This window comes from Syngnathus acus, chromosome 21 (assembly GCF_901709675.1).
Source record: "Syngnathus acus chromosome 21, fSynAcu1.2, whole genome shotgun sequence".
NCBI classification, from domain to species: Eukaryota; Metazoa; Chordata; class Actinopteri; order Syngnathiformes; family Syngnathidae; genus Syngnathus; species Syngnathus acus.
Window position 1 is genome coordinate 8557800 of NC_051105.1, and position 11131 is coordinate 8568930.

The following is an 11131-nucleotide window of genomic DNA, read 5'->3' on the forward strand; positions in this document are numbered from 1 at the left end:
TTCCTCACCATGTGAGTCAGGGATGTCAGTTCCTATTTGACAGCTCATTTGTCAGCCCTTTAGGCTTCTGTTAGGCATCTTCCTCTCACTTTACGCTCATGCGGACCCTCCACCTGTCTTCTCAGGTGGAAACCTCCCCGGACCATCCTTCGCCCGTAGTCCTGGCCTCTCGTGCCAGACCGATACACGCTCCAAAAAAAGCACAGCTGGGAAAGAAACAAGGTCCACTGAGACCGAAGCAGTTTTTTTTTTACTTGATTTTCCGCTGGGATCGTAGCCAATTATTCTTATCACTGAACAGATGTGCTTGTTGCAAACTGCATTGGCGATTATGCTCTAATCAGGCGATAAGAAAAACAATAATGACTAATCCACTATTAATTTGCCGCCTTTGTTAATCTTAACGTTAGATGTTTCCCCAGTGGTAAACAGTTTTGCACATTCTCTTTCTATTTGAAGGGAGTACAGTTGAAAATAAACATGATTATGCTGATCTTCCCGTGGGGCTTGTTCTGACAACTTTCCATCTCCTTTACCGAGTGGCCTGAGGGGGGAAGTGCTTATATGAGAGAAGTGGTTTATGGATTGCAAAAGTGGACTTTTCAAGTAAATCCAGCAGGTATTTGATTTTTATCTGTCGTGTGAAGCGTTTGATATGCAAACATAATCGCATGGGCCACAGATGTGAGAAATATATAGACTACTTTTGAGTCTAATTATTGTTACCTTTGTAGCCGGCACATCCCGAGAGGTCGCCGTGTTTTTGCCCGGGAATGGCATGATAATCGATTATTAATCGATATTATATGAATACTCGGCAGAGTTACACAATAAACGGATCATAAAAGGAAGCCGAGCCCTCACCGATTGCCCGTGGAGACACTTACACCTGCAAGGTTCTTAAGTGTGATGCTTCTCGACTATTTTACTGACATGATTGTGTTTGACAGGTTAGCCTTTCCTGAAATTACTGTGAGCCTTTCCATTGTCAAGACGAAAAACAACATTAGCGCCTGAACGAGAAAACAAAAAAATTCACAGCACACTATACATTGATACCATTTTTTTTTTTGCCTTTTAATTCAAGGGAAAAACATCTTAGCGGGTATGACGATGAATTTGTGTCAAAGCAGGTGACTGACTTGTTGGCATTTTTGGATTAAATGTTTGAGGTAAATTTAAACTGTTAAATATCTTGTGTACTTGCCTAAAGTCAGCTGGGATAGATCCCTTCTCATGACCCTAATAAGAACAACTGCTATGGAAAAGTGATAGTTGCTACAAAAAGCACATAAGGTCACTTTAGAGACATTTCCACCTGCGAGGCTCGAAAATGCACCACGTCCGTATTATTTTACTGACATGATTGTCTTTGGCAGGTTGTCCTTCTTTGAAATTACTGCGAGTATTTCCATTGCCAAGAAGAAAAACTAATTTAGTGACCGAGGCGGGGAAACAACATACAAAAAATAGAGGGCATCAAAAGTGGGTCAACTTCATTTGGACTAAGTGAAAAATAATATTAGTGACATTGTGTGGCACTAAAAGTGAATGTGTAAGTCACATGACATACAAACTCAAAGGAAACACTCGTTGTACAACTTGTATCAGTTTAATGTGGTGATGCTATTTTACAGAATCCCCTTCGGATGCATTAAAGCAAGTCATTTGCAAGTAAAACTAACTCCGGCTCCACTATCCCAATTTTCACGTCCCCCAAATGCCGCAATAATTGAAACTAAAGTGCAGAAGTGATCATGATGGTTTCAAGTGCTTATTAAGTAAATGTTAATCTGACGTATCCGCCGATGGATGCAGAGTTCCTCCAGTGATTGCAAATGCTCAGATGCGTTGTTGATTTTATGAAAGGAGTCCGGGCCCCCTGCTATGCGTGCACACACATGTAAAAAAAATAAACTACTTGATTGCAATCTCATTATCAAGTCTCTAATTTATTTTTGCTGCTTGTCAGTTTTACACTTAATACACTAAAAGGTTTTAATCAAAGCGCCACGCAAAAGCTCCCCTCTAATTTTCTACCAACACTCACTAGTTCGTCATTTTTATTTACTTACAATTACTGTTCTTGCATTAGACTCTCAAGTTTGTCCTTGCGGGAGAAACATAATGTGCTCGTCCATAAACCTCTTTTTACATCATATTAACATCAAGCAAATATATTACTCTTGCTCTGGCGGTAAATTAACAGTTTGGTCAAGTTAATAACTTTGCCCCCCTCCCTCCCCCGACAGCACTTTTCAAGGTGAATCAACATGTGTGATTGCTCTTTCTTTGACGATGCGTGAAGCCTTGAGGACAAACACATAAAAATCTATCTTTCAAAACAGCCTAATGAATGTCCCATATCTTCCCTCCTGACATCTTATAAACAGTAACTCAAGAGCAGTGCCTTCAGCGTGATCCCCACCGGTGAGGGAATAACAACGCGAGGGTGAAAAGAGGAAGCTAGAGAATAATTTGGTTTTTGAAGCTGCGGTTCAGGTCTTTGTGCGGCAGGACAATCGCGTTGAGGATTATCACCTCTCTTGGAATGGACACATTACAACCTGCGGGCGAGTATAAAAAATTCGTGTGGCAACTATCACGACAAGTGAAACAACGCGCGGCCCAAATGGCATATAAGGAAATGTTACCGAGGATAGTGATGGACGGTGTGAGTTTTCCTTCTCTGAAGAGGGTCTCGCTGTCAATTTTTGCGTAGGGGTCATTGGGGTTGGGGTCACTGGGAGTTCCTTCCACCCGTGCCCATTTTCCAATCGTGCTATCCCATCCTACAACGCTGTGGAGGACGCAGCAATGGTCCTCGAGGAGAAAATATAGAGACAAACATAAATCAATGAATGCTAAACCATTTTGCAGGCAAAACAAATAGAAGCCATCTACGATAAAAACACGTCTTTGGTTTTAGTACTTTCACTCGCAGAGAAGAAGCCCAGGAGAACTGTTGAGTTTCCGTTGGACTTTGTTTTGCCTTGTACTGAGGTTGTGCATCTGTCAAAACTGACGGTCAAATCAGAACGGGGATTTGCGTTATAAGAGTTTTATTTTTGAGCGTGTGTCCAAGTCACACATCTGAAAAGTTTCACATGCAGACCACATTTGAAAGCAAAATGCCAATAACAGAGCTGCCTGAAGAGATTTGTCATTTGCGTCGTGTTTTGGCTTACCTGTAGAGTCGCACCGTGGAGGATAATGGATTCTCGAACTCTGACCCCAGCACCAATGGTAACGCCAGTACCGATGGTGACATTAGGACCCAACTGCACGATGACATATTGCTTTAGATCTCTCTTGTGCTTTCACAGAATAAAAACAATGTTGAATGATGCTTACCACAGCAGTGGGGTCAATGTTGGCGGTGGGATGAATATAAACATCACCTAGAGAACAAAAGAGGCCATTTTAAAGCGGTTGGGTCGCCGCCGTGTTGAAAGACAATAAGGCTGCCGTACCGCTTATTTTCGGGCCTCCAACTTTATTGGAGGCCAGCCTTTCCGGATGACTTTTACGATACTGGTTGAGGTACAATCGACTGGCATAAATTGCAGACCTGTGGAGGGGGGGAATTCATACGAAACACTTTTTATCAGCTAGACTGGAAGAAAATGACGTTCATGTCTTTCACTCACCCTGCCGATTTTATCTGGCTCCAGAATCGAAGTGTTTTATAAACGTAGATTTTGCCCTGTCCGGCGAGAGCGGTGAAAAGGTCCTGCTCCAACCTGATGGCTTCCGCTCTGTGCCAGCCGTTGTTTGTTTCCTCACTGCCAGACATAAAAATGTGACGTTATGCCTCTGATTTGACAATAGAAATATTTTTGTGTGCTGACATAATTGTTTCTGGTCAAGACCTGTTTTGGGATTAAACCAATAAAACATACTGATAAATCTCCTCCTTTTGGGGAAAAAAAAGGAAACTGTTCAAAAATTGTGCCATGGCATAATCTTTTTAATAGAGCTCTTCGCTCTATATGTGACGAGCCACTCGGATGATAAGCTGGAAATCCAGCCGAAGATTCATCAAACGTTCTCCAAAGCAGCACTCAGAAGCAAACGCGAGCACAAGTTTGAGTTAAAACGCATCACTTGTCAGCTCGGGGGTTCAAACCAAAGCCGATCCAACATTTGATCAAAACCTTAAGTGGATGGCTCTCCATACTAATCAGGATCTCTCTAAAAGTGAATTGTGAGAGCCAAGAGATGAAACAGAACGTTAAATATTGATGAAAAGAACATGTTTAAGGATTCCACCCATAATGGGAGATTTGCCAAAAGGGGGAGGTATGGTTCGAGGCAAAGTCAGCCCTGTGAGATTTTGCCCTGAATCCACTTTCATTCCTTTCCAAGTTCCAGGATCAGAAAATATGCTGATTCAGTACTAATTTTCATTTTGGTGGATTGTTGGTTAAGTATGCAATATGGCTTGAGTTTTCTCTTTTAAGACCTTGCGGCACAATATTTAAGCACGCAAAACAAAATTATAAAGTGTAAACCCACCAAAAAATAGTTGTTTTTTTCCCCCAGTTGTGTGGCCAGAGTACAGAGTTGATTATGATTATTTGTTTAAGATGATTGAGAAAAGGAACTGTGTTTTCTTCTCTACGTCACTTCCAAAACAAATGTTCACTTTATCAAGTTCAAGAACAAATAGTTTGACCACGTGCAGAATGTCCTCACGCAAATATTTGCCAACGTCACAGTGCAGTAGTACAAAGTGCGGAAAAGGAAACAAAACAGAGAAAAGCGTGACAATCAACCAGCTCGTTCTTTTTTTCAGCTAACATCTATGACTCCTTTTAATCAAAGTAAGCAAGTCCTAACTTTCAGGTGTCGCTCCAACATAAACCTGAGCGATTTTTTTTTTAATGTTGTCTCAGGAGGGATTTTATTTTTTCCTCAGGGATTTTCTTGGAAAAAAAACAACAATCATCAAGATTGATAAACCAATTCCAAATTTCTGATCTGGTGAACATTTCAGAGACCTAAAAAAAAGGTAGTGGAACATTTTAATTATGCCTGTTCTTGTGATAGCATTCACAGTATCTCACCTAAACTCTGTTTCTAAAAAAGAAAAAAAAGATAGAGAAAGAAGAGCATGGCAACAATCACAAAGCCTCCTATGCAAACTCAGCCATAGTTGCTAAGTAACGCACACCAAACTATGAGTGCTCTAAAACCACACCGTGCAGTTGACATGTACCAACTTACCCATCATATGGAAAACTGATGATTGTGTGGGCAAACACAAATCATAATGGGGGAAGGAAGGGGAAAGAAAGACAAATGAAGACAACCAAAATCACCAAAAAAAAAAAAGACACACACGGATCCCTGCCAGGCGGTTCCCCCAACTCACAGCAGCATATCTTGTTGATTTTTCTGGAAGACCGCTCCAATATGCTGAAAGATTTCCGGATTAAAGAGGTAGATACCACAGTTGATGATGTCGCTCACAAATGTGCTGGGCTTTTCCACATAATGCAACACCTAATGAGCATCCAGAAAGATTGTTATGATTTGAAGCGGCTGAGTACGTATGGAAATAAATCAGGGAGGTTATATACCTCATTTGTTTCCTCATTTTCAACTATACAGCCATAATTCAGAGATTGTTTTCGGTTTGCCTGAGAAAGGGAAATGGCAGCGTGGAAAAAGTGAAATCTTTTGGAATAATATCACAAGATTTAAAGCGCTACAATATTACATGGCAGTGAGGACAAAAAAATATTCTCTAACAAGACAAGTGCCAATAGGGAAAACTCACTGTTGTTCCGAGTATAACAAAGCTGTTTGGTTCTCCGTGTTCTTTCTGGAAGCTGAGCATCTCTGTCAGAGGAAAGTCAGCGCACACATCAGCATTAAGGACAAAGAAAGCCTGAGGGCCACCAGCGATGATTTGATCTCTGAAGTGATAGATGCCCCCTCCTGTACCCAGGGCTGCATATTCTTGCAAATACCTGCGGTGCACAAGAAAATGTGAGTTGTGGTTAGTATGCAAGAGATGTGTAGCTGCAGGGCGAGGTTAAAGCATTCCACAAAATGCTAAACCAACGGTGTGATTTGAATTCCTTTTTACCTGATTGAAATTTTAAACTCCTGTTGTGCAGTCAAAAGAAATCTGTTCAGCTCTTCATTAGGTTGGTAAAAGCCAATGAGCAGGATCTCTTTCATATTTGGTAACTTTGAGGAGGGGGGGGGGGGTTTAGGGTTAGGGGGGACACAAAAATAAGTTGAATACTGACAAGAGTTTTAACAGTTTGAGTGCTGCCATAAACTTGGCAATGCTGTCACCTTGGCGCATGCTTCGATGTGATGTTGCAGCATAGGCACACCAGCTACTGGGAATAAAGGTTTGGGGACTTCAAATGACAGCGGCCTAAACCTTGTGCCTGCAAAAGAAACACATTTTGCATGTTATCGTTGCGCCACGTCAGCTAAATATAACCTTACGAACGTAGCATTGAGTTTTAGCACTAGCGATTTAAATGCCTGTAAAAGAAAAAGCAGTGTGTACACAAGACAATGCGCTCACCTTTCTGAGGCCCTCCTATTAAAATAACAGCTTTCAGCATTTTGATCAGCAAGATATGATTTGATTCTGCAACAAAACAGTGACAAATACACGCTGATGCTACTCCTGGGATATCTACTTCCGCATACAAATGATGACGTAGATCGAAGTGTAAAACCCGGATGGAAGTACGGATTGGAGTGCAATAAAAGACGAGATTAAAATAAAAGTAAAATAAGAAATACATTTTGAATCGTTTCTCAGGAGAAGTCTGTTTTAGGTCACACTAATTCCATTAATTTAGTGTTCATCTGCACCAACATTATTCCAGCCCAAAAGTATCAATTATTGTATTGCCGCAATGCTTATTCTAATATTGTTTAAATTGGACGACAGTATATCGCAATTTTGTTCCAGTAGCATTTGATATTGTCATGTGTGATAGTTTATCTTTGCAAAATATCGCCTACTTGTTGTTTATGTTGAGTAGATCTGAAGAAGTTGAAAAAAATAAGTCAGCTGTCAGGCTAGAAAGCTCGCAAAAGGCAACAAACAGTTCCAATGGAAAAAGTTTACTTGAATATTTCCTCATTAAAACATAACCTAAAGTCAAAGTGTTTCCCGTGCGGTTGTGTTCTGAACTCAAACATATGCAAATCAGATATGCAACTGCATCAAACAACCAGAATAATATTTTAGTCAACAGTCACCAGGGGATATTCTGCTTTGGTTTTAAACTTCCAGACAGAAACTAGAATCTAAAGCGCTTTCATATCTTTCAGGTTAGTTCTTTCCCCAGCTTTCCCACAAACACACAGGCTGCATTCTATTTTCTCTCTCCAACAGTCAACTGAAAGAATACATGTGCTATTATACAGAGGGATTTGTATCACAGTACAATGAACTGATAAACATACAATAAATCAAAACATGTATAAAGATTATTTTCCAAAATGTTATGCTGTTTCGTGAAAGCATTCTTTTTGACAATGCAGGTCAAGTGCAAACGTCAGTCACATTTAATTATAATTGCATCTTTAAACATCAAGTCCATTCGCATTGGAAAACATCATGTACCATATAAATGTCATAGCTCCAAGTCATTTGAACTATGCCTATTAAATTTCAAGTAGCTCACACTATATGTACATTATTTGAGAAGTGCTGAGGCCCACTCACCATTCCTCATTTGTGATTGCTTCATTAATGAAATTTCACTTAAACTCTTGATGTCACACTAACAAAAGTTGTGCAGGAAACAATAGAGTGCAATAAAACTATGTAAGGTTGGGCTTGACCTTGCATTCTAAAGCAAAGCTCAGCCTTGGCTTATCTTTAGACCGTATCAACCAAGATTAGCAAGGCGTACGTCTACTGTTCCATTGTCTGGCTTCAGCTCTCATTGTCATCTTCTGCTGTGTTGGTCTTTGCGTCTACGCAGCTCCTCCAGGATGCGAGCCCGAAACTCAGTCCAGTCCTCGGTCTCCATCTGCTGGACTCCGAGCGCCAGATGGAGGTCTGTGCAGTGAGTGCGCAGGAAAGGATTGTACGCCTTCTCCTCTCCAATTGTTGAAGGACACTAAAAAGCAAGGAGGGGATTTTGAATGAATACTTTTATTTAGCAACACATGCCGATGTTCTTTTCTCTTCCGTGCATATTGTATCGTGCAATGAGCATTTGACAACAACCAGGCCTGACACATTGCTAGGTGATAAGGCCTCGCTTCCGGGATCTGGAAAAACATTGTGCAGCATGACGAGAGCGCCGATGTATGATTCTCACCGTGCAGCGCTTCAGGCCTCGCTGCTGCAGCACCCACTGATATTTGTTTTCCATGGCTGCATTGCGTGGCTCCACCTCAGTGGCGAACAGCAGATTGTCCGTGGCATATTCGTGACCTGAGGGGCGACCGGTGTGCAGGCATTCGTGTGGCCCCAACAAAAACAAGCATTAGCTTGCCAGCATAATAACACTTGAGTGCACACTCTGCATTTGAAGTGACATTTAATTGTGTGATAATTGCAGCTTTGTCGTGAGTGCAAATTGCATCAATGCACATCCACAACACATTAACATTGACGTACGTTAGCGTGTTTATGTGCGTGTGTGTGAGAGCTTCCTACCGGGCCAAAGAAGAGTATCATCACTTAAGGAGCCGACAGTGTCGAGCGATGACAACATTGTTGTGGCGCTGCCCTCAAACATCCTCCCTTCAAACAACAAAAGTGCACTTGACACAAGTAGCTTGTTTTGGTTTTTATTACACTTCTTTTTTGTAAACCGTGGCAGAGAGGAAGACAGGGACAGCAGTTGCAACTCAAAAATTAAGAGTCCCTTAAATTTGCCACTATCACATTTCTTTGTTTTTCAATATTACATTTATGGCTGAAACAATTAATCAAATAACTTTTTGCATGTAAATCATTTGCTTAATCATTTTAGCCCCTACTTACCGCATCCTGAGAGAAAGACCAGGTCACCAGAGAAAAGACTTTTTGGAGCACCCGGTACCTGGCCATCCAGCAGGTAGATCATGTGGCCCACTGTGTGTCCTGGGGTGAAGAGGGCCTTGAAGTGCAAACAACCGACTGTTACCGAGTCCTTGTGTGACAGAGGGCTAAAAAAAACAAAAAAAAACAATCAAACACCGGTGACGACATGACACACCTAGCACTTTGGATAAGGGTGCAGAAAGAAATGTATTATTCAGCACGTTAACTGGGAAGCGCATACCATTAGCTGAACGTGATAGAATTATTCATAGGAGAAAAACATGACATTATTTGTCGACATTCTCAACAAACACAGTTACAACATGCGCTTTGGTGCAGTTCATCGCATTCACTGCGATGCACTCTTCACGCGTGCTAAAATGAGCAAGCTGGAACTTACTGCGTCAGGCCGGGAATGTTATCGGCTGCATTTCCATAAACTCTACATGCGCTATGACGCCTTTTCAGCAATTTGTTTCCCCCGCTGTGATCCCTGTAGATAACACAGACAGTGGCAACCGGACGTGGTGATTCGACTCGACAATTCCTTTTAACCTGTCTGGGTGATTTGTGGAGAGCAAGCAGATGGGGTCAAACATGATATAGAAGCTCACCGGGTAGTTAACCTATGAAGCTTGACTGTTTACACTGTATACTTCATGGACTTATACTTTGAGTGCAAATCTGAATGAATCATTCAGTAGATTATTTTGTATAGTGCTTTTCAAATTTGCACTACCTGCTTTTTATCCACATTTGTTGTTTGTACAGGCCGATATTAAAAATAACATTAAAAAACTCACCAATGCTTGTGTGTACAGAGGATGGCTTCTAGTGTCACGCCCTCCTCCTCGAGCACGGCCTTAAAAGTTGATAAAGCTGTTATTGATCAACACAAATATAAATAATCAGGGGGAAAAAGCACCGGACAAAACCTGGTTACCTGAACAGTTTGAGGGTCTGCCGGGTCTACAACAGCCGCAACGCTAGAGGTGGTGTCAATAATGAGATAGCTGTAGTTGTCTGACAGAACAGAGATGGGAATGATTTTCATACCTGTAGGAAAGCAAAGGACAAAATGTACACTGGCAACACACTTAATCATTTACTGCTAGACAGATCTAGCCATTCATTTGCTTTAGGGGTCACGGTGAGCTGGAGCCCATCATGTATGTTTTAGGGAAGCCCCATACAAACATATAGAGAAGATGCAAACTCCATGCAGGAAGACCAGAGACAAAAAGTAACCCCTGAATCTGCTGATAGATTTAACCTAAATGAAATATTTAGATATTCCATGTCATACCAGTAAATTGCATTGGCAGAACTGTGGAGTGTCCAGTTGGGTAGCGTTGCCGAGCTTTCCTCATCTGCCTCTTGTAAAACATGTACCCAAGACTGGTCTTGGTGTACAATGTGTACCTGATTTAGAAAAATAAAATGAAGAAAGATCAAATATATTAGAGCCAGGCAGATGCAAAGGACAAACAATGACATTATGATCCTAATAATAATCTGTCATTAGCAATATTAGTATTGTTATTGTTACAAGCATACTGTTTGACATTTGGGTGCCTAAACTTTAAAATGTATACAACACTAACAGAGCGTCCTTCACAAGCTTTTTAAATGATACAGTCATGAATGTAATGTTGTTAAATGACCTCAGAGCTAACGCTAGATGTTGCTACGCTAAAGCGAATCAACCAAACGAACACACAACACGACGGTATATTGTTGCAATGGAAGCGAGAACAAACTTACGCTATTCTGAATAATGGCTTCTCTGTGCGAGCCATTATTTTGCTAAATATTTTCCTCCAAAGTAGCTGTGCGGTGCGTCTGAAGCGAACAAATAAACATAATGAGACGAACGATACGGAGACAGTGATAGGTAGAACCCAGTCAGGAAGCGCCATCACGTCAGAGCCAGGAAGAACGTGATGACATCATAGCTACGCGCCATACGTAAAAATAAAATTAAAAATGTCTTTTGCTATTAATAAGTAATGCTAATAAACACAATAAAAGACAATCGTCCAAATAAAATAAAAAAATCTGAGTTGATGAGTCAAGTGTCTAATTTCCTTGCGTTTTGTTCCTCAC

The 11131-nt window shown here is 41.1% G+C and overlaps 2 protein-coding genes across 3 annotated transcripts; both read right to left on the reverse strand.

The window, feature by feature from the left end:
- Positions 1-1596: 1596 nt before the first annotated feature.
- On the reverse strand, positions 1597-6690 carry gmppaa (GDP-mannose pyrophosphorylase Aa). 2 transcript variants are annotated; one of them, XM_037239445.1, is made up of 13 exons: positions 6554-6690; positions 6313-6410; positions 6098-6201; positions 5786-5978; positions 5586-5645; positions 5378-5508; positions 5230-5244; positions 3651-3785; positions 3474-3571; positions 3355-3401; positions 3189-3281; positions 2655-2823; positions 1597-2567 (listed from the first exon to the last, which is right to left on the reverse strand). In XM_037239445.1, exons 1-13 carry the CDS (start codon positions 6591-6593, stop codon positions 2467-2469), a joined length of 1284 nt encoding a protein of 427 aa, XP_037095340.1. In that variant the 5' UTR covers positions 6594-6690; the 3' UTR covers positions 1597-2466. The 2 variants fall into 2 exon arrangements, with proteins under 2 accessions (XP_037095340.1, XP_037095341.1); XM_037239446.1 differs by lacking the exon at positions 5230-5244.
- A 398-nt stretch (positions 6691-7088) lies between these two features.
- On the reverse strand, positions 7089-10959 carry pnkd (PNKD metallo-beta-lactamase domain containing). The gene is made up of 9 exons (XM_037239447.1): positions 10790-10959; positions 10332-10447; positions 9969-10081; positions 9829-9887; positions 9426-9518; positions 8987-9150; positions 8657-8743; positions 8316-8431; positions 7089-8111 (listed from the first exon to the last, which is right to left on the reverse strand). Exons 1-9 carry the CDS (start codon positions 10942-10944, stop codon positions 7938-7940), a joined length of 1077 nt encoding a protein of 358 aa, XP_037095342.1. The 5' UTR covers positions 10945-10959; the 3' UTR covers positions 7089-7937.
- Positions 10960-11131: the final 172 nt, after the last annotated feature.

Coding starts and splice junctions, on each gene's coding strand:
- gmppaa (XM_037239445.1), bottom strand. CDS start 6,593: ATGCTGAAAGCTGTTATTTTAATAGGAGGGCCTCAGAAAG. Junction 6,202..6,312: donor ACATCGAAGCATGCGCCAAG/GTGACAGCATTG, acceptor CCCTCCTCAAAG/TTACCAAATATGAAAGAGAT. Junction 2,824..3,188: donor TCCACGGTGCGACTCTACAG/GTAAGCCAAAAC, acceptor TTTCTCCTCGAG/GACCATTGCTGCGTCCTCCA.
- pnkd (XM_037239447.1), bottom strand. CDS start 10,944: ATGGCGCTTCCTGACTGGGTTCTACCTATCACTGTCTCCGTATCGTTC. Junction 10,082..10,331: donor TCTGCCAATGCAATTTACTG/GTATGACATGGA, acceptor GCTTTCCTACAG/GTATGAAAATCATTCCCATC. Junction 8,432..8,656: donor TGATACTCTTCTTTGGCCCG/GTAGGAAGCTCT, acceptor GTCGCCCCTCAG/GTCACGAATATGCCACGGAC.